Source organism: Sapajus apella, unplaced genomic scaffold (assembly GCF_009761245.1).
Source record: "Sapajus apella isolate SASKATOON/1434 unplaced genomic scaffold, GSC_monkey_1.0 scaffold1, whole genome shotgun sequence".
NCBI lineage: Eukaryota > Metazoa > Chordata > Mammalia > Primates > Cebidae > Sapajus > Sapajus apella.
The window spans coordinates 5,765,360-5,784,020 of NW_022436941.1; the positions used below are offsets into that span (position 1 = coordinate 5,765,360).

At 49.5% G+C, this 18,661-nt stretch overlaps 1 protein-coding gene across 4 annotated transcripts in view; it reads right to left on the minus strand.

Annotated features, from left to right (window-relative positions):
* The window catches only part of CATSPER3 (cation channel sperm associated 3), a 58,050-nt gene that overhangs the window by 4,370 nt on the left and 35,019 nt on the right, over positions 1-18,661 (minus strand). For 3 of the 4 annotated variants that reach the window (XM_032248190.1, XM_032248244.1, XM_032248042.1), the window contains 6 exons: positions 11,504-11,743; positions 9,231-9,413; positions 8,387-8,527; positions 7,888-8,007; positions 6,851-7,008; positions 65-5,891 (listed from right to left, as the gene is read on the minus strand). In XM_032248190.1, the coding sequence (XP_032104081.1) occupies positions 5,792-5,891; positions 6,851-7,008; positions 7,888-8,007; positions 8,387-8,527; positions 9,231-9,413; positions 11,504-11,743 (942 nt within the window). In that variant the 3' untranslated portion in view covers positions 65-5,791. Of the gene's footprint in view, positions 1-64; positions 5,892-6,850; positions 7,009-7,887; positions 8,008-8,386; positions 8,528-9,230; positions 9,414-11,503; positions 11,744-18,661 lie in introns of those variants that run through there. The other variant, XM_032248122.1, reaches the window with a different exon arrangement.

Sequence of the window (18,661 nt, forward strand, 5' to 3'; positions counted from 1 at the left end):
AAACAAAATCTCTCACTGCCACTTTATATGTGGTGTTTTATTTATTTCTCCTTTTTTTTTCCCCTCACTTTAATGCAGATGGTGTCACATATGTACAGTTCTGCAGCTGGCTTCTCCCACTGATAATGTTTTCTCTCCTTTTCCACTTGCCCTTTCAAGGGTCAGATAAAAAGCTCCAGCCAAGAGCCTCTCAAGGCACCCCTTCCAGGTGCCCACAGCTGCCACTCCTGCGGGTCAAGTTATGAGTGGGTGCGAGAGCAGGCAGAGGGAACTGCCTGCAAGTCGCCACCCCAGAGGCCAGCCTTGGGGGTGTCCGGACAGCTCTGCAGGACACTGACCAGGCTGGCACATCCTGCCTGCTGTGACCCACTCACGCCTGCTCAGCACATCCTGACCTCAGCCAAGCCTCCATGTGGGCCTGCTGTACTGAACCCAGGGAAAGGCGACGTCTAAGCCAAACCTCTCTCTCTGCCCAGGCTGTAATTTCCTGATTAGCTGCCGCAGTCACCACCCTCTCTGCACACACTGATTGCTTCCTGCCGTCCTCCCAATCTCCAGGCTCCCAGGGCTCCCAGGGCTCCCAGGGCCAGCAAACTTCAGAGCCTGGACCAAGGATTGAGAAAGTGCCAGTGAACTCAATGGCCAACTGAGGCCCATCTGAGCAACCATGCCCACCTCCTCCCAGAGTCAGGCCCCTCTCGGAAGGGAATCATGGCTTGGTTTCTAAAGTTGAAAAAATAGCTGCTTCAACAAGAAAGAACAAGGTCGCTATGAGGCAGTAGTGCAGAGGCACCTGTGTTCAAATACGGACTCTGCCCTTTAATGATGACCTTAGCCCAGTGTGTCTCTGAGAGCTGGCTTCTCCGCTTATAAAGGGGGACAATTCCTCAGAAGATTGTTGGGTGACACCATGGCAGAGTGGCTAAAGAGCCAGACACATTTGGTTGTGAATCCCGGCTCTTCCCCCTTAGTTGTATAAACTTGAATAGGTTACATCATCTCTTTGAACCTTAGTTTTGCCACTTGTTTAATGGGAATATGCATTGTTAGGTGATTGAAGTCATATATGTAAAAAGATCTTATAAACAGAAACACTGGCAAAACAGAAGGCAGTATTTCCACAGTCAGCAAGGAGAACAGGCTATGCCACTGAAACTGTAGCCTGACCTCTGTTTGGATCCCTCCTTCTCTGGGCCAGCGTCAAGTTTTTTTTTTCTTTTTTCTCTTTTTTACATTGTAGAGATGGGGTCTCACTACATTGCCCTGACTGCTCTCAAACTCCTAGCCTCAAGCGATCCAGTTCAGCCTCCTGAGCAGCTGAGATTATAAGTATGAGCCACCATGCCCAGCTCCAGCCTCAAGTTTTAAAGAGTTCTTTTTATCTCAGGCCCCGATCCCAGGCTCGAAGTAGCACTGGAGAGAGAGGAAGTCAGGGGCAGTGGTCCCCAAATGCCAAGTTGGAGGACAGTGAGGTTCTGTTGCTGTGAGGACACCACCATGGTCCCATCACCAGTTCACTCAGGCCCCAGTCACTCTGCAGTTTCCCAAGAGTTTTGAAATAGGCTCTTCATCCCCTTATGGCTTCTTCCACACTTCCCTTCTGATACTTTAGTTTCGTTTTGGAAGAAAACAATCATACCTGGTGCCACCACCCTCTGGTATGTTTCACCTGGAGGCCCCTGATCCCAGCTAAGGGCTCAGTCCATGGAAAGCCCTCTTAGCATTTCCCACTGTTAACCCAATAGGTCTCTATTATGCAGGGTGATCTTTTATATAACCCGAATATAACCCAGACTCTACATGGTCTAATCTATCCATGGGCTTCATTTTTTAAAGGTACAGCAACCAAAAATAATTTTAAGATAATTCCAATCATCATTTGCCTCTCTCAGAGAACACCCATAGGGATCCTGTTGTTGACCCACCAGGACAGTTAACCTCTCCTTGGTCCTCTCCAGGGCACACACACCAGCTGTGTCATAGCTGCTGTCCACAGTTCCCAGGCTCTCAGCCCCCAGATTTTGCTTCCTTCGTCCCTCCCTCATCCTGGCTCCCTGCTGTGTATCCATCTAGCCCTGCTGGTGTTTTAACTTTCCCTCTGTTTTGCCCATTACCCTGATTAACCAGCATGGAGGAGAATGATGAAGCTGGCTGAGAAAGCAAAAATACTCCCCTTTCCCTCCACTCCAGCTCTGCAGGCCGGGCTTTCCACCATTCCCTAATGCCACATCACAGAGAGCTACAATAAAGTCAGACAGAACCTGGGGCAGGTGCAGCCTGTGGCTGACCAAACACAGACAAAATTATTTGTGGCACAGTATGGGGGAGAGTGGGGATGCCCATGTGTCGACAGATTTTGCATCATCGCGTTTGCCTCCTTTCCCTCTTTCCAACCCCTGTGACTACAATCAGAACAACCACCTCTTCTTTCTGAGTTGCCTAGTCAGGAATTCAGAGCCATCTTCTCTCTTGAGGGCCTTTAGGACAACACAGCAGACCCATGTGGGGTCAGGGACAAAGCCTGACACAGGTGGAGATGCCCAGAGAGCCAGACCTGACCTGTTGCAGGCCAGTTTGTTCTAGGAGGTGTCCTAAAGATTCAAAGAAAGCCTCAAGGGGCACAGTTTCCAGCATCTCAGAATCCGATTTCTAGGGCCTATTGGAATGGACAGGAGGATTCATATTCTCAGTTACTGCCTGGATATCCACAATACAGGGCCTGCTTCCTGCTGGTGGAATCAGAAAGCAGTTTTAAAGAAAGAAAATCCGGCCACCTTCCCAACACCTCCAGCCTTGAATTCCAGATCCTTCCCACAAGAACTGGGGGAGGGCTTGGGCATGACCAGAAGACTCGGCCCCGGGTCTTCTGCATTCCCCCTATGGCCCCCAAACGATCAGGCTGGCAGGCTGGAGATGAAGGAGCCATTCAGGGTCAACCCTACTAGATCCCAGGGTCCGGGGAGAGTGAGGAAGGTCTTGCTTTCCACAGCCAGGCGTGGGTAAGCAGAGCCACTTCTGCCCCAAGCAAATCAATTAAAGGTCTTGGCCAAGCCTGTTTGAGTTGGTGAGAGCCCAAGTGGGAATTCCAATCTGCCAGTGTTTGCTTTGCAGGCGAATAGAGCCAAACAGAAATGCTGCTTTGGGACTCTGTGCCAAATATCCATCAGGTTGCTCTGCCAGCATCGCTGGGCCGGCCCTGTGCACGTCACCTCTGCCCCCACCAGCTCTCTGCTCTCTAAAAGCCTTCTTCTTGTGCCCTTAAAGGCAGCTTGCCTCCTGATATAATTTGGATGTGTGTCCACCACTCCAAATCTTATGTTGAAATGGGATCCCCAATGTTGGAGGTGGGGACTAATGGGAGGTGTTGGATCACGGGGGCAGCTCCCTCATGAATGGCTTGGCGCCCCCACTCCATGATGAGTGAGAGCTCACTCTGTTAGTTCACACGGGAGCTGGTTGTTTAGAAGAGCCTGGCAGCCCTCCTCCCCTCTCTCTTGCTCCTTCTCTCACCACATGACACGCTGGCTCCGCTTTGCCTTCCACCACGAGTAGCAGCTTCCTGAGGCCTCACCAGAAGCAGGTGCTGGTGCCATGCCTCCTGGACAGGCTGCAGAACCATGAGCCAAATAAACCTCTTTTCTTTTCAATTGCCCAGCCTCCAGTATTCCTTCACAGCAACACAAAATGGACTAATGCACCCTCCCACACCACACTCTGGTGGCTGTGCCCAAAGGCTGCCTTCCTAGGCATGGGACCCAGGCCTTCCAGATCTGACGTGCCTTTTGCCCATTCTGAAGCAGCTCCATCTCAGGACACATCACACCCCCGTGCAGGTTCCTGACCTCTGCATCCTGCTCTCAGCTCCATACTTTTCCCACCACTGCCCTGATGACCTCACCCCTCTCAACCCCTGTCCAGCACAGCCCACTATAGGTGCCCCCAGCAGAGGTGCAGGGCCGACAGTGAGGAAGGGTGAACCATGAGCTGACTGCCTCTTTTCTCACACGCCTACGGAGATTTGATCCTTGTAGCCAATCAGTTTTATCATTGCATTTCTCATAGGAAATAGGTGAGGCTTGAAAGACTAGACACTTTGCCCAAGGTCTCCCTATTAGGGAACCCAAGTCTCCCAACTCCAAAACCATGGCACTTTCTACCTTGCCCCACTGAGGCCAATTTTCAAATCTTTTGTTCACTCTCAGATGCCTAGGGCAATTCCCAGGATTCCTGATGAGCGTAGCTGGATATGTTTTAGCGTTCCCATGGCTATGTTGGCACACCCTGTGTGAGCAGCTGGCAATGTCTGCTTTGCCCCGGCCCTGAACTAGAGCCATCAGCTGGGGCCTGTCTGCCCTGCTAACGGGGCTGCACCCACAAGAGCACCCGTGGAAGCCGAAGCCTGGAGTCATCCCCTGCACATGTCAGACCCAGAGCCTCTCTCCCTGCCAGGAGGGGCACAAACACCCTATGGACCCCAGGCCACCTTCAGGGCATGGACACAATGCTGTCTCCATGTAGGATATGGCCAGGCTGCAATTCCTGCCCTTAGAGGATTCTCCCACAGCACCTCAATAGGTCTCACCCTGAAGAGCCATCCTTCTTCCACACTGCTTTCATGATTCCCAACGTGGCCCTGATTCTCTCAACGCAGCCCCCTGACCCTGAATTCAATTATTGTCACTTCCTCAGGAAAAGTGGTGGGATGACTGTCTTCCCCACACAACCATGAGCACCAAGAGGGCCAGGGCGAGACCATGGGTTTCTCGTCATGGAAGCCCCAGCCCCCAGCATAGCTCTTCACTCTACCCCATGCATTTTCTGCTAACCTGAATGCCCAGTGTGGGTACGGGGCCTTTCTGCACCCAGCTATAGGTGCCAGTCACAGAACATACCTCCCCCTCTGTCTGAGGTGGCACTGCCAAGGTGACAGACCTCAGGCATACTCCGCAGCAATGGTGTGGAGTGGGCACTGCCAGGCCTCTGGGCGGGCCAGTCTGGAGCAAGGAGTATCACCTGTGCTGCACTGCCCCACACTGCTGGGGCCTTCAGATGGCTCCATCATGGCCAAGCCAGACAGGTGCCAGGACCTTGGTGGCCCTAGTAGTCATTTGACCAGGAATGACAGAGAAAATGCTACCTAGCCATACATACGAGGCAGCAGCCCAAAGTGCTGATGCTGCCGCACCTTCCCAGGCTCTGTGCAAAGTGCCCTGGCATTGCCAGCAGGCTACTCCCCCAGATTGAGCTCCAGGCCCATATAACAGAATCCTGCCAGTCTTAGCTGCACCCCTTGGGGTGAGCCTAGGGGAAATGAGAGTAGCCTTCCAAAGAGGGGTCTCTGTAGCAGTGGGTCCACAGAGAGAGATGTGACTCTGTCAGTATGAGAACACCCACACCCAGATCAGCAGGGCCACACCAGCTCAAGCGGACCATGTGCTTCAGGGGACAGCTGGAGGCCTTCTTGGTCTATGGTCCTCAGGCAGCTTCCCCAGTTCCTTGCTGCTAGGTCCAGGGAACCTAGAGCCAGCATGGCCCCTGGATGTGGCCTCTGGCCAGGACAAGTCTTGAGCCTCCCTCTCCCTACTCCTGAGGTCTGCATGTCCTGTGGTGCGGGACTGGGGTTCGCTCTGGGGAATCAAACTTCATGAGCACCTATGCAGGTCTAACTCTCAAAGGTGGGGAAATGCCATAATCACAGCCACTCTGGAGAGGCCAACTCAGAAAGCCTGTGTTTAATAGGGATCTGTCACAGTCTGCAAGGCCCTCGGCACATGGGTGCCCCCATGCCCAGCTACTTCTCATCCACATTTTCCAAGGGCTGGGGCTTCTGGGGCAAGTCTTCCAGCATCAGGCCCAGCACATGTGCAATCTCATAGTACAGCTCTTGAAGCCTGAAAAATGGAGCAGGAGGAGACGGGATCTGAGGTCAGGGTCAGGCTCCTGGCGCCCCTGGCCCCACTCACCACACGTTAGCACCTGCGCAGGTGTTGGGTCAAAGAAGGGCACAACTTCAGAGCCAGATCAGGCTGGGTTGGAATCCTGGATCTGCCACTCTGCCTGGGGCCCCCTGGTGCAGGGGATTTTACCTCACATATCACATTGGAAATAAATTCTTAGGCTCTGAGAGAAGTAACTGCATGGGGGTGCCCAGACAGTGACTGACCCCATATTGGGTCAAAAGTGGGCATTCCCCAATGCCTTCCTTTTTGTTCCTCCCAGCTCTAAAGCCCTCCAGGCAGCTTTCATTGAGAAGTTGGACTAATCACACCTGTCCTCGCTGCAGAGCCCACTGCGGCTCCCTGGCACCCACAGCCAGATTCTTACATCCTTCCTGCTCAATAATGGCTGCTCGTAATCCCAGCTGACCCGCACTGAGCACAAGTCCTGGGCCAGGTCAAGCTCGCAGCTTCATATACACGGTTTTCATTGAATCAGCCCAGCAGCCCCTCCTGTGACAGATGGGAAAGGGGCAGAGAAGTGCTCAAGGCCACACAGGAAGGTAGTGGCACAACCAGGCCAGAAGCTGAGGTCACCCAGTGGTCTTTCCTCTGTGCTCTGTAAAGGGGTGAGTGAGGAGAGGCCTAGAGACTTTAAGGAGCTGGCATTTACATACTAGTCAAGATGGGTTGGGGAAGGGCAGGGGGAGCAGATTTTCCCCCAGCCACGGCCTGTCCACACAGCAGCCCATGGAATGTACACATGGAATCCTGCACCCCAAGAAAGCCAAGTTCCACCCACCCACTGCCTATCAGCACATCAGCCATCATCCCCCTCACTCTCCCAGGGCACCTGACACAGCCCGACCTCGAGGAAGCCCCAGGGACCAGGAAAGGCTGGGGCTGGAACTGACTTGTGGATAGTCATGTCCTGGTAGTCCAGAGTGGAAAAGTAGATATCGATGAAGGGTAGGCTAGTGCCAAAATCATCCAAGACCATGGGGTCAGTGTGGCGCAAGGTCTTCTTAAAGTTCTCCACCAACTCACTGAAACTTTTGCAGTCAGCGTTTTTCTAGAGAGGAAAGCATAATGAGAGAGCAGTGATGAGGAGGTGACAGCCGAGCTGCACAGAGACATGAGGACCCTCCAGGATGGGCCCCAGGCAGAGGCCTGACCCTGGCCCTGAGAGGAGGCTTCAGCCTGACCACAAGTTCATCCTGACCCGTTCTGAGCCTGGACCTCCGAGTGAGGTGACCACCATTGAGGAAGGCGGCACATGAAGTCCAAGTGAGGCTCCGCGCAGCCTCTCCGAGCCCTGGACAAACCTTGGGCACAGTGAAGACAGGCGTGTGTCTCCACCTCAGAGAAGAGGTCGAGAAGGGATGTACCCACCAAGGGAGGAAGTCCCAGCAGAGCACCCGAGGCTCAGCATGGGAGGCTCGGAGCACTCAGGCTCAGAGGGAAAATTTACCCTGCTCCCTCATGGTTGCACCATGCTTGACAGACAATCTCCAGCCTGCTGTGCTCATTCTTGTTTGGGTTTTAGGTACGTGACAAAACCAAGGTTGTTTGGTACCCTATCAGGGCCTCCGCATCCTTGTCCACTCAGTGGCCTGGGGCCATGGCTGCCTGGCACCCACCAGCTCTCAGGAAGAAGCTTCAGCACACACTGCCTGGCCCCAAAGGGCCCAGCAGCAGAGTTCTGCCCCCAATAGCAGGAGACATTATAATCACAGCACTCAACACACCAAAAGGTGCAGAGAAACACAAAAGTGCCGACAGTCAAGGCTGATTCTATAAAATATGGGAGGAAGGCGGCTATCTTACCTAAGGCTGCAGGCGCCTGAGGCCACCTGCTGTCTACCTAGGCCTCACAGCCCCTCCTCCTGGCTATCCCATGAGCCTGACGATCCGTCCACCCATCTGTCCACCTGCCTGTAGGGCCACTCACCTGCATGTGCATCAGCCTGCTGACCTCCTCCTGCTGCCGCTGCAGAATCACCTGCTTCTGTTCCATGATTGTTGTTTTTCGCTCCAACATCAGCTCTCGCTCAAACTTTTTGATGGAGTCCTAGGGTCAGAAGATGGAGGTCAACTGTGGGCTCTCGCTGCATGCCCACGCCCTGTCTTTCCTCTTCCCCAGCCTTGCACTGCTGCTCAGGTCCTCAGCAGGATCACTTCTCCCACACAGGACCAGCCCCCACTCAAGCTGCCAACTGCAGCTGCAGTGGCTTCCTCAGCCCCACCATCCTATTGACCACCATCAGCAGGCAAGGCAAATGCACTGGGCTCAGGGAGGAGGATTGGGCCGGGTGAGGGACAAGCCCATCCAGCCACCTCTACTCCACTTCACTGGGAAGACACAGCTCCAGGTCGTCCCTGGAGACTTGCCCCATAGCTCCAGCTGCCGCACCTGCCCTGACTTCTGATCCTCACAGCCATGGCCTCACCTCTGTGTGCATGATCATCACACCCACGAACATGTTGAGGAAGATGAAAGAGGCGAGCAAGATGAAGACGATGGTGAATGCCCGGCTCAAAGCTAAAGACCGATTGTCCAACTCTTTCTGCAGGTCTGTCCAGCCATCAACCTGCTCAGGCAAGGCAGGGTATGCTGAGGGCCCCGGGCCCAGCAGCACAGGTCTCCTCTTCACCTTCACCTATGCTAGGGGAGTCCCAGCCCCACTGAGGAGGAGGGTGGCTCCGCTTCCATGTCAGTCCCTCAGCACCTCCCAATCCACTGGCTCCAGCACATACATAATGGCCTGGGAATGCAGGGCACCCCTGGGTGGGGATACCACTGACCAACATGCCTCAGGGTCTCTTTTCTCTAGGCCTCCCAACCTTCCCAGAAAGAGACTGCCTCTCTGCCAGTCCCACCTTTAAAAAGATCCCACTCTTTCCAGAGTCCAAATCTAGAAATCTAGATTTGAGTTTTGCATGCTTCTTCTACGTGGATTTGTGACAACCTGTTCCTCAAAAGGCTACGTGACATGGGTTTCATTTATAAATTAAACTTAACCCAAATGAATTATCATTGAGAACTCTGAAAAGTTTGATCACCCTGTGAGACATGTGGAAGCACTCTAAGGAGTCATAGGCCTAGAGACAGCGACAGAGCCCATGTGATGGGCTGGCCTGTGATGGGGAACATACCTCAGCTTCCCTGGGCCCAGCTGAGTACCTGGACATGAAGCAAGCCCCATGTGAGGCCCCACATGTCCACACGTTCACACCACCCGGGCTATCCCTTCCCAAGGCCCCTGTCCTCACCACTGTTCCCAAACACAGTACCGTGGCCAAGCTGAAGAGGGTGAAGAAAGCCACGGCCAGGTTCCCCCAGTTATCATAGTCACCCGTGTCTTGAGATCCAAATAGGCAGAAGCCCAAGACACCGAAGATGTACATGAGGAGGAAGAGCAGGAGGAGCACTGAGGCCACGGTGTAGACTGTCTGCCCCACGGCAGTGATCATCGTCTGCAAGGCAGGGACACTGTGGTAGGTGAGGGTGCCGGGCTGGGCAGGCTCCAGGGACAGAGGTCCATTCTGCCCAGTTCACAGCTGTCCCCAGCAACTGGTGCCATGCCAGTTAGTTGGTTGGCTGAATGAATGAACTAATGAATTAATGAAGTGAATCAGAACTGTGCCCAGATTGAGAGCTGGATCAATCTAACAGTGCTTTGCCAATGTCTGACACTCTAAGTCACTTCTTTCAGGTCTGAGGTGACCACACCACTTGAACCCCAACCTAGCTGTGTGGTCATCTCAGGGCGTCCTGCTCCTGCTTCTTAGCTGAGGGCCAGCCCTGAATGATCTCTGCTCCAGGCCCAGGAGGAATAGGGGAAACACCCTGGGAGTGAGAATAGAGAGGGCTGAGAGGAACGTGGCTCCCTGGTCATTGTCGGCCCTGCCTTCACAGGTAGCTCCCTGTCTTGTAACCTCAGTCCTGCCCCATGTGAAATGGGCATTTTTCTTATCTCCCCACTACATTGCCCATTTCTGGGGAGCACCTTATCATTCAGCCTTCCTGCTCTGGAGTCTTGCATGCAGTAGACACTCAATGGATGTTTATCTACTCAGACGTTTCACAGACATAACCTCAAGGCAGGTAGGTGTTATCATTCTTCCCATTTCAAAACGAGTGGTCAGAGGCTCACAAAAGCAAACTGTCTTGGCCACAGTCATACTCCGATAAAATGGCAGAGCTGGGACCAACTCTCAAGGCCTTTGCCCCATACCACCACCTTCAGCCACTAATGACCCTGAGCACAGAGACTTCACTGGTTTAGTACTAGGAAAGGAGGTCCTTAGAGCTAGGAAACAAGACAGTACCGTTTGGACAGTTTGGGGTAACCTGGGAAACAGGGATAGTCCAAGGGCCCTGGGCTGCCCTGCATGTGGAACGGTCTGGCGCTGCCTGCAGGGGTGAATGACATCAGATGCCTCCCATCTCTCCTTGGGAAGAGAAAATTCATGTTTTTGGATTAATTGCAAAAGAGCTGAGTTGTTTTTTTTTAAGCCTTCCTCCCCACTAAACAGAGGCAGGATTTCTTTCCCAAGGACTACTAAGATGAAAGCAGTAAATCCTCATGAGGAAAGCTGTAATGAGATGTGGTCTGCAGGTTGCGTTTTGAGCGGGAAGGGAGGAACACGGGGTGGTAGAACCCAAAGCCTGTGCAGAAGGGTTGTGGAGAGGCCTGGCTGGGCTCCCACCTCCAGGCCACCCCACGAGCTGGTGCCACCTGAGGTCCAAGCTGAGCGACCTTGAGAGCAGCTGTACAGGAACAGCCATGCTCTCCTGGAAGCCCCATATAGGACCCATGACAGCTGGCCTTGGCCAAGTTCTTTAAGCACAATCCAGGCGGGCTCTCTTCATGTGCAGTCCAGAAATCTGCAGAAATCCAGTCCTAGAAGAGGGCTGCCCAGTTCCTCTTAGGCCAGAGCCAAGCAAACCTACTATGTGCAGGACAAGTGTCTGGGGCACGGATCAGGGTAGGCGGGCAGCCCTGAGGCTTGTTCTGAAGCCTTCTGAGTCAAGGAAGTGTTGGTCACTCCATGGTTTTCAGCAACCCAGGAAGACTTCTCAGCAGGAGTAGCTCTTCCGGAGCCACCCTAATATAGCACAGAGACTATTCCCAGCAAGACAGCAGCAGACTTGCAGCTGTTTGGGGAAAGCAGCTAGCAGCCTTGACCACCAAAAAGCCAAGACTTCCTGGGCATGTAGTTCAAAGGATGTGTCACATAAGAAAATCTTTGCACTTTGCAGCATGAGAGAAAGGAAAAGTTCAGACGGCCTCTGGAGTCAGAAACGCCTTTCAAATCTCAGCTCTGACATTTCACTGCTGGGTGACCTTGGGCCTTAATTTCTTCATCTGTAAAATGGAGCTAAGAATACCTTTCTTAGAATTATTTTAAGATTGAGATAACGCTGGTAAAGATCAACCCGCCACACATGTTGGACTCAATAACTGGAAGATAATAGTAGAGTCATAATTTCCTCAGGGTCTCGGTGGCAGATGGGCCTACAGCCTGCCCTCCCAGCACCATGGCACCCCCAGTGCACTCACCCGGATGCCCCGGCTATAGCTGATAAGCTTGAGGATGCGCAGGGACTGTATGCCATCAGTGATATGCAGGTAAGTGAACTGTTTGCCCAGGAACTTGCGGAAGACATAGGGGAGAAACATAATGATGAAGATGACCACATCCAGCATGTTGTAGCCATCCTTCCAGTATTCAGTGGGGTCCACATAGATCTTCATGGCCAACTCAGAGGTGCAGATGGACACAAAGAACATCTCTGAGAACTGCAGGGGCAATGAGGATTGGAGAAGTCAGAGTGAGCTGAAGAGCCCTGGAGTCCTGGCCTGCTCCTTGCCTGAGCCCGGGAAGGGGTGCTCCTAAGTCACCCTCGTGAGAGAGAAACCCAGGCAGAGTTCCTGGCACACAGCAGACGCTCAGTGTGCCTGACTCCCTTCCCTTCTATGTCCTTGCTACCCCCGGCCCTATGCCTGGGGCTGGGTCTGACCCTGGGTACTTGGGAATGACTGCCTGGCAGACAGAATGACTGTACAGGCTCCAGCGTACTGCAACTCAACATGTCAGACAATCTGAATATAAGGTTTCCCAAGGGACAGTCCCAAGAGTTTTCTGATCAACCTGAATATACAAACTTATAGGAATATAGATGAAATACTCAGATATCTACTTGTGTTTAATCTATTAACTTAGTTCACATAATCAAACTGTTTCTGAAGAATATTCTTTTACACTTTATGAACCAATCTTCTTCGAATTCTTTGCATGCATCTATAACTCTAATGGCTTTGTTTTTACCAAGAAGTACTCTTTGTGTCATCTAAGTGTTTCCTTCCCATCAAAATTGACGTATCTTGACTATCATGCAAATCAATTCATTCACTCATTGGAAGAGCTGTGATTGAGCACCCACCCTGTGCCAAGCAAGCATAATTTTATACACTGGGAAATGCAACAATGAGTAAGACAGAAAATGTTCAACCCCGGGGAGGCTCACAGTCTAGTAGGAGAGACAGAAGTAAATGCTGGAGCAATGTACATAGAATATAATGTCAGGCAGGAAGGAAAATAAACCAGCCAAAGGAGATAAAGGGACTGGGAGGGTTGGGGTAGAAGAGGCAGTCCTGGCAGCTATTTTAGAAAAGATGGAAGCAACCAAACACAGAATGACAAATATCACATGTTCTCATCATATGTGGGAGCTACAAAGGTGTATCTCATGAAGATAGAGAGTAGATTCATGGTTATCCGAAGCCAGGAAGGGCAGGGGATGAAGAGACGTTTGTTAATGGCTACAAATACATGCTTAGAAGAAATGAGACCTGATGTTCGATAGATTAGTGGAGTGACTATAGTTAACACCGATCTGTTGTGCATTTCAAGATAACTAGAAGAGAATAATTCACATGTTCCTAGAATGAAAAAAAGATAAATATTTAAGGCAATTATCCTGATTTGATTATATGAATGTATCAAATTATCACATGTACCCCAAATATGTACATCTAATATGTACAGGAAGAAGGAAGGAAGGAAGGAAGGAAGGAAGGAAGGAAGGGAGGGAGGGAGGGAGGGAGGGAGGGAGGGAGGGAGGAAGGGAGGAAGGGAGGGAAGAAGGAACCAGGCAGGCAGGAAGGGAGGGAGGAAGGGAAGGGAGGGAGGGAGGATGGGAAGGGAGGGAGGGAGGGAAGGAAAAGGTGGTCAACAGAGGTCTCGCTTAAGCCAGAAATCAAGCCAAAATAAAAAGTAGGGGAACACTGAGGAAGTGAAGGAATGGTGAGTCCAAGAGCCCTAGGGTGAAAAAGAGACTGTTCAAGAAACAGCAAACTCATCGTGGCTGGAACAGAAAGAGGGAGAGCAGAGCCAGAAAGGTAGATAGAGAAGCAAACTGGTAAGCCTTGTAGGCCTGGTGAGGACTTTGAATTTTAATCTCAGCCTTGAAGGATTTTGAGCTAGGAAGTGATCTGAACTAATTTATGTTTTTGAGAGATCTCAAAACAATTCGTGTTTTTTTTTTTATTGTACATGTCTGAAGTATCTCTCAGATATATACTTACGAGTGGAATTACTGCGTTGTAAGATATGAACATCTTAACTTCACTATATATTGGCAAATTGTTTTCTGAAGTTGCTGAACCAATCTACTTTCATATCAGCAATGTTTCTCTTTTTCTACATCCTTGCTAATACTCTATCAGACTTCTTAATTTTTGTCAATCTGACTAATATGAAATAGTATTCTATTTTTAAATTTTCATTTCTCTAATTACTAATAAAGTTGGACATTTTTATATGTTTAAATTATGAATTGCCTGTTTCTAATGTTTTGCCAAATTTTCTCCTGTTTTGTCTTTTTCTTATTGATCTGGGAGACATCTTTTATACATTTTGAATCCTAATGCTTTGCCTGTTATATGTGTTATAAATATCTTTTCCCACATTGACTTATCACATTGACTTTTCACTTTTTTTTATAGTCTATTGTTTTTATTTTTATTTTTTTCCTTTGAGACGGAGTTTCGCTCTGTCACTCAGGCTGGAGTGCAGTGATGCAATCTCAGCTCATTGCAACCTCCACCCCCCGGGTTCAAGCAATTCTCCTGCCTCAGCCTCCCAAGAAGCTGGGATTACAGACACCCGCCACTATGCCTGGCTAATTTTTGTATTTTTAGTACAGATGAGGTTTCATCATGTTGGCCAGGCTGGTCTCAAACTGCTGACCTCAGGTGATCTGCCTGCCTCAGCGTCCCGAAGTGCTGGGATTACAGGTGTGCACCACCACACCTCATCAGTTTTATGTAAATTTCAGGATCAGCTTTTTGAGGACAGAAAAATCTCTTCCAGATTTGTTATTGGAATTGCATTAATTTTACAGATTAACTGGGGAGATTGCATCCTTAAGAAACCGAGTCAAGGCCAGGCGCGGTGGCTCAAGCCTGTAATCCCAGCACTTTGGGAGGCCGAGGTGGGTGGATCATGAGGTCAAGAGATCGAGACCATCCTGGCCAACATGGTGAAACCCCGTCTCTACTAAAAATACAAAAAATTAGCTGGGCATGGTGGTGTGTGCCTGTAATCCCAGCGACTCAGGAGGCTGGGGCAGGAGAATTGCCTGAACCCGGGAGGCGGAGGTTGCGGTGAGCCGAGATTGCGCCATTGCACTCCAGCCTGGGTAACAAGAGCGAAACTCCGTCTCAAAAAAAAAAAAAGAAAGAAACCGAGCCTTTCTATCCATAATCTGGTCTCTTGTCTCCATTTCCTTATATCTTCTTTAATGATCCTTACACATTTTTATATTTTTCTACTTAAAGGTTACACAAATTTAGATTTGCCTCTAAGTACTTTTTACTTTTTGTTGTTGTAAGTGCTATCTTTTTTGTTGCTGACATATCACATTTAATTAATTGTATTTGTTAGTCCTATATCCAGCAAATCTGCTTAAAATTTATCATTTATTCACCTTATTAATATTAATTTAATTAATAAGCTTCCATATTCTTTTAGGATTTCTATGAAGAATCATATCGCCTGTGAATAATGACAGTTTTTTAAAAAACACCTCTCTAATTCTTAATGCTTTTAACTTTTGTGTGTGTGTTATGCACTGGCTATCATTCTAATATAAACCTTATTAATAATAACTGGAATACTACTTTAGAGAGAATACTGCGAAAGTTTCACCACTGAATGTGAATTTTGATACAGGTTTTTCACAGCTATCCTTAATCAGGTTAAAAACAAATTCTAGGCCATGCACAGTGGCTCACGTCTGTAATTCTAGAACTTTGGGAAGCCGAGGCAAGTGGATTGCCTGAGCTCAGGAGTTCGAGACCAGCCTGGCCAACATGGTGAAACCCCATAAAAATTAACTAGGCGAGAAAGATGGCCGAGTAGGAACAGCTCAGGATTGCAGCCCCCAGTGAAAGCGCAGAGGGTGAGTGGATGCCGCATTTCCAAATGGATTTTTATTGCCCACAGACCAGTAGATTCCCAGGCGGAGGAGTCCCATGGGTGACCAGTGCGGCTGTTTTGACTAGTGCGGCTGTTTTGGCCCGCGGGGCTGCTTTGCCGGTGCCCTGGTGTGGCGGTTCTCCGTACAAAATACACTGGTCCGCGTGCCCTCTTAGCTGGCGATTGGAGCCACAGGAAGACAGATCACCCATTCATCTGATTTTAAAGGGGACTGAAATAGGGAGCCAGGCCAGGAGATTCCTGGGCAAAAAAAACTGCCAGGAATCTCAGCACCTTGTTTCAGCTGGCTAAGTCGCCGCACGGGAAATCACTTAGATCCTGGCACCTTTTCAACAGGCGACTGGAACACCTGGGAGAGAGTCGACCATTCAACGAAAAAAAAAAAAAAAGACTGAGTCAGGGAGCTAGGTGATCAGGATCAGCGGGTCTCACCCACCCCCCCAAAAAAAAACAGTAACTGAAAACGCTCTGGGTTGAGAGTTTTACAGCAAGCACAGCTGAACCAGGGATGGTCCAGCTCTGTGGGGCAGGGGGGTCCACCATTACTGAGGCACTCCACCACTATGGAGGCAGTCCAACATCACTGAAGCAGCAGGCCATTGCCGAGGCAACCTGCCACTACAGATTGAGTCTGCCATTACAGAGGCAGGCCACCATTGCCGAGGCAGTTCTAACTACATCCATATAAACAGGACTGCAAGGAAGATCACATGGCAGCTGGGCAGAGCCCACAGGAGCTCAGCAAAGCCTCTGCAGGCAGACAGTGACGAGGCTGCCTCCTCGCTGGGCAGCGTAGCCCTGAAAAAAAAAAAGAAGGCAGCAGCACAATGGAAATTAATAAATAAAGCCCTAGCTCCCTGGAACAGAGCACCTGGAAAAAAAAAAAAAAAGAGGGAGTTTATGACTTCTGCTGCAGCAGACCTAAACGTACCTGCCCAGCAACTCTGAATGAACAACGGAGCTCACAGCTCAGCATTGAGCTCCAATAAAGGAGAGACTGTCTCCTCAAGCACCTTCCTGACCCCCGTATATCCAGAGTCACCTCATAAAGGAGAGAACAGACTGACATTAGGTGGGTATCCTTCTGGGGCAGATAGCAGAAGAAGAAACTGGTACCAACTCTTACTGTTCTGCAGCTGCTGCAGGTGATACCCAGGCAAGCAGGGCCTGGAGTGGACCTCAGCAGTCCTACAGAGAGGGGCCAGGCTGTTAGAAGGAAAATTAAGAAACAGAAATAACTTCATCATGCACAAACTGGAAGTTCACTCAGACACCCAATCTGAAAGTCAGCAACTACAAAGATGACAGGTGGATAAATCCACAAAGATGGGAAGAAACCAGTGCAAAAAGGATGAAAACACCTGAAACCAGAACACCTCTCCTCCTACAAGGGATCACAACTCCTCACCAGCAAGGGAACAAGACTGGATGGAGAATGAGTGTGATGAAATGACAGAATCAGACTTCGGAAGGTGGGTAATAAGGAACTTCTGTGAGCTAAAAGAACATGTTCTAACCCAATGCAAAGAAACTAAGAACCTTGAAAAAAGATTTGACGAAATGCTAACAAGAACAGACAAATCAGAGAGAGATATAAGTGAATTGATGGGGCTGAAAAACACAACATGAGAACTTCGTGAAGCATGCACAAGTTTCAACAGCCGAATTGACCAACCAGAAGAAAGAATATCAGAGGTAGAAGATCAGCTCAATGAAATAAAACAAGAAGGCAAGAATAGAGAAAAAAGGGTAAAAAGGGATGAACAAAGTCTCCAAGAAATGTGGGACTATGTGAAAAGACCTAATCTACATTTGATAGGTGTACCTGAATGTGATGAAGAGAATGAATCCAAGCTGGAAAATACTCTTCAGGATATTATCCAGGAAAACTTCCCCAACCTAGCAAAGCAGGCCAATATTCAAGTCCAGGAAATACAGAGAACACCACAAAGATATTCCTCAAGAAGAGCAACCCCAAGGCACATAATCGTCAGATTCACCAGGGTTAAAATAAAGGAGAAAATGTTAAGGGCAGCCAGAGAGAAAGGTCGGGTTGCCCACAAAGGGAAGCCCATCAGACTCACAGCAGATCTCTCAGCAGAAACCCTACAAGCCAAAAGACAGTGGGGGCCAATATTCAACATCCTTAAAGAAAAGAACTTTCAACCCAGAATTACATATCCAGCCCAACTAAGCTTCATAAGTGAAGGAAAAATAAAATCCTCTGCCAACAAGCAAGTACTCAGAGATTTCATCACCACCAGGCCTGCTTTACAAGAACTCCAGAAAGAGGCTCTAAACATATAAAGTAACAACCAGTACTAGCCACTCCAAAAACATACCAAATGGTAAAGAGCATCAACACAATCAAGAATCTGCATCAACTAATGGGCAAAACATCCAGCTAGCATCAAAATAGCATTATCAAATTCACACATAACAATATTAACCCTAAATTTAAATAGACTAAATGCAACAATCAAAAGACACAGACTGGCAAATTGGATAAAAAGCCAAAACCTGGGCCAGGTGCAGTGGCTCACGCCTGTAATCCCAGCACTTTGGGAGGCCAAGGCGGGTGGATTACAAGGTCAAAAGATTGAGACCATCCTGGTCAACATGGTGAAACCCCGTCTCTACTAAAAATACAAAACATAACTGGGCATGGTGGCGCATGCCTGTAATCCCAGCTACTCAGGAGGCTGAGGCAGGAGAATTGCCTGAACCCAGGAGGCGGAGGTTGTGGTGAGCCGAGATCGCACAATTGCACTCCAGCCTGGGTAACAAGAGCAAAACTCTGTCTAAAAAAAAAAAAAATCCAAAACCCATCAGTGTCCTGTATCCAAGAAACCCACCTCACATGCAAGGATTCACAAAGGCTCAAAGTAAAGGGATGGAGGAAGATTTACCAAGCAAATGGAGAGCAAAAAAAAGCAGGAGTTGCAATTCTCATCTCTGATAAATTAGACTTTAAAGCAACAAAGATCAAAAGAGACAAAGAAGGACATTACATAATGATAAAAGGATCAATGCAACAAGAAGAGCTAACGATCCTAAATATATACGCACCCAATACAGGAGCACCCAGATACATAAGGCAAGTTCTTAATCACTTACACAGAGACTTAGACTCCCACACAATTATAGTGGGAGACTTTAACACCCCACTGTCAATATTAGACAGATCAACCAGACAGAAAATTAACAAGGATATC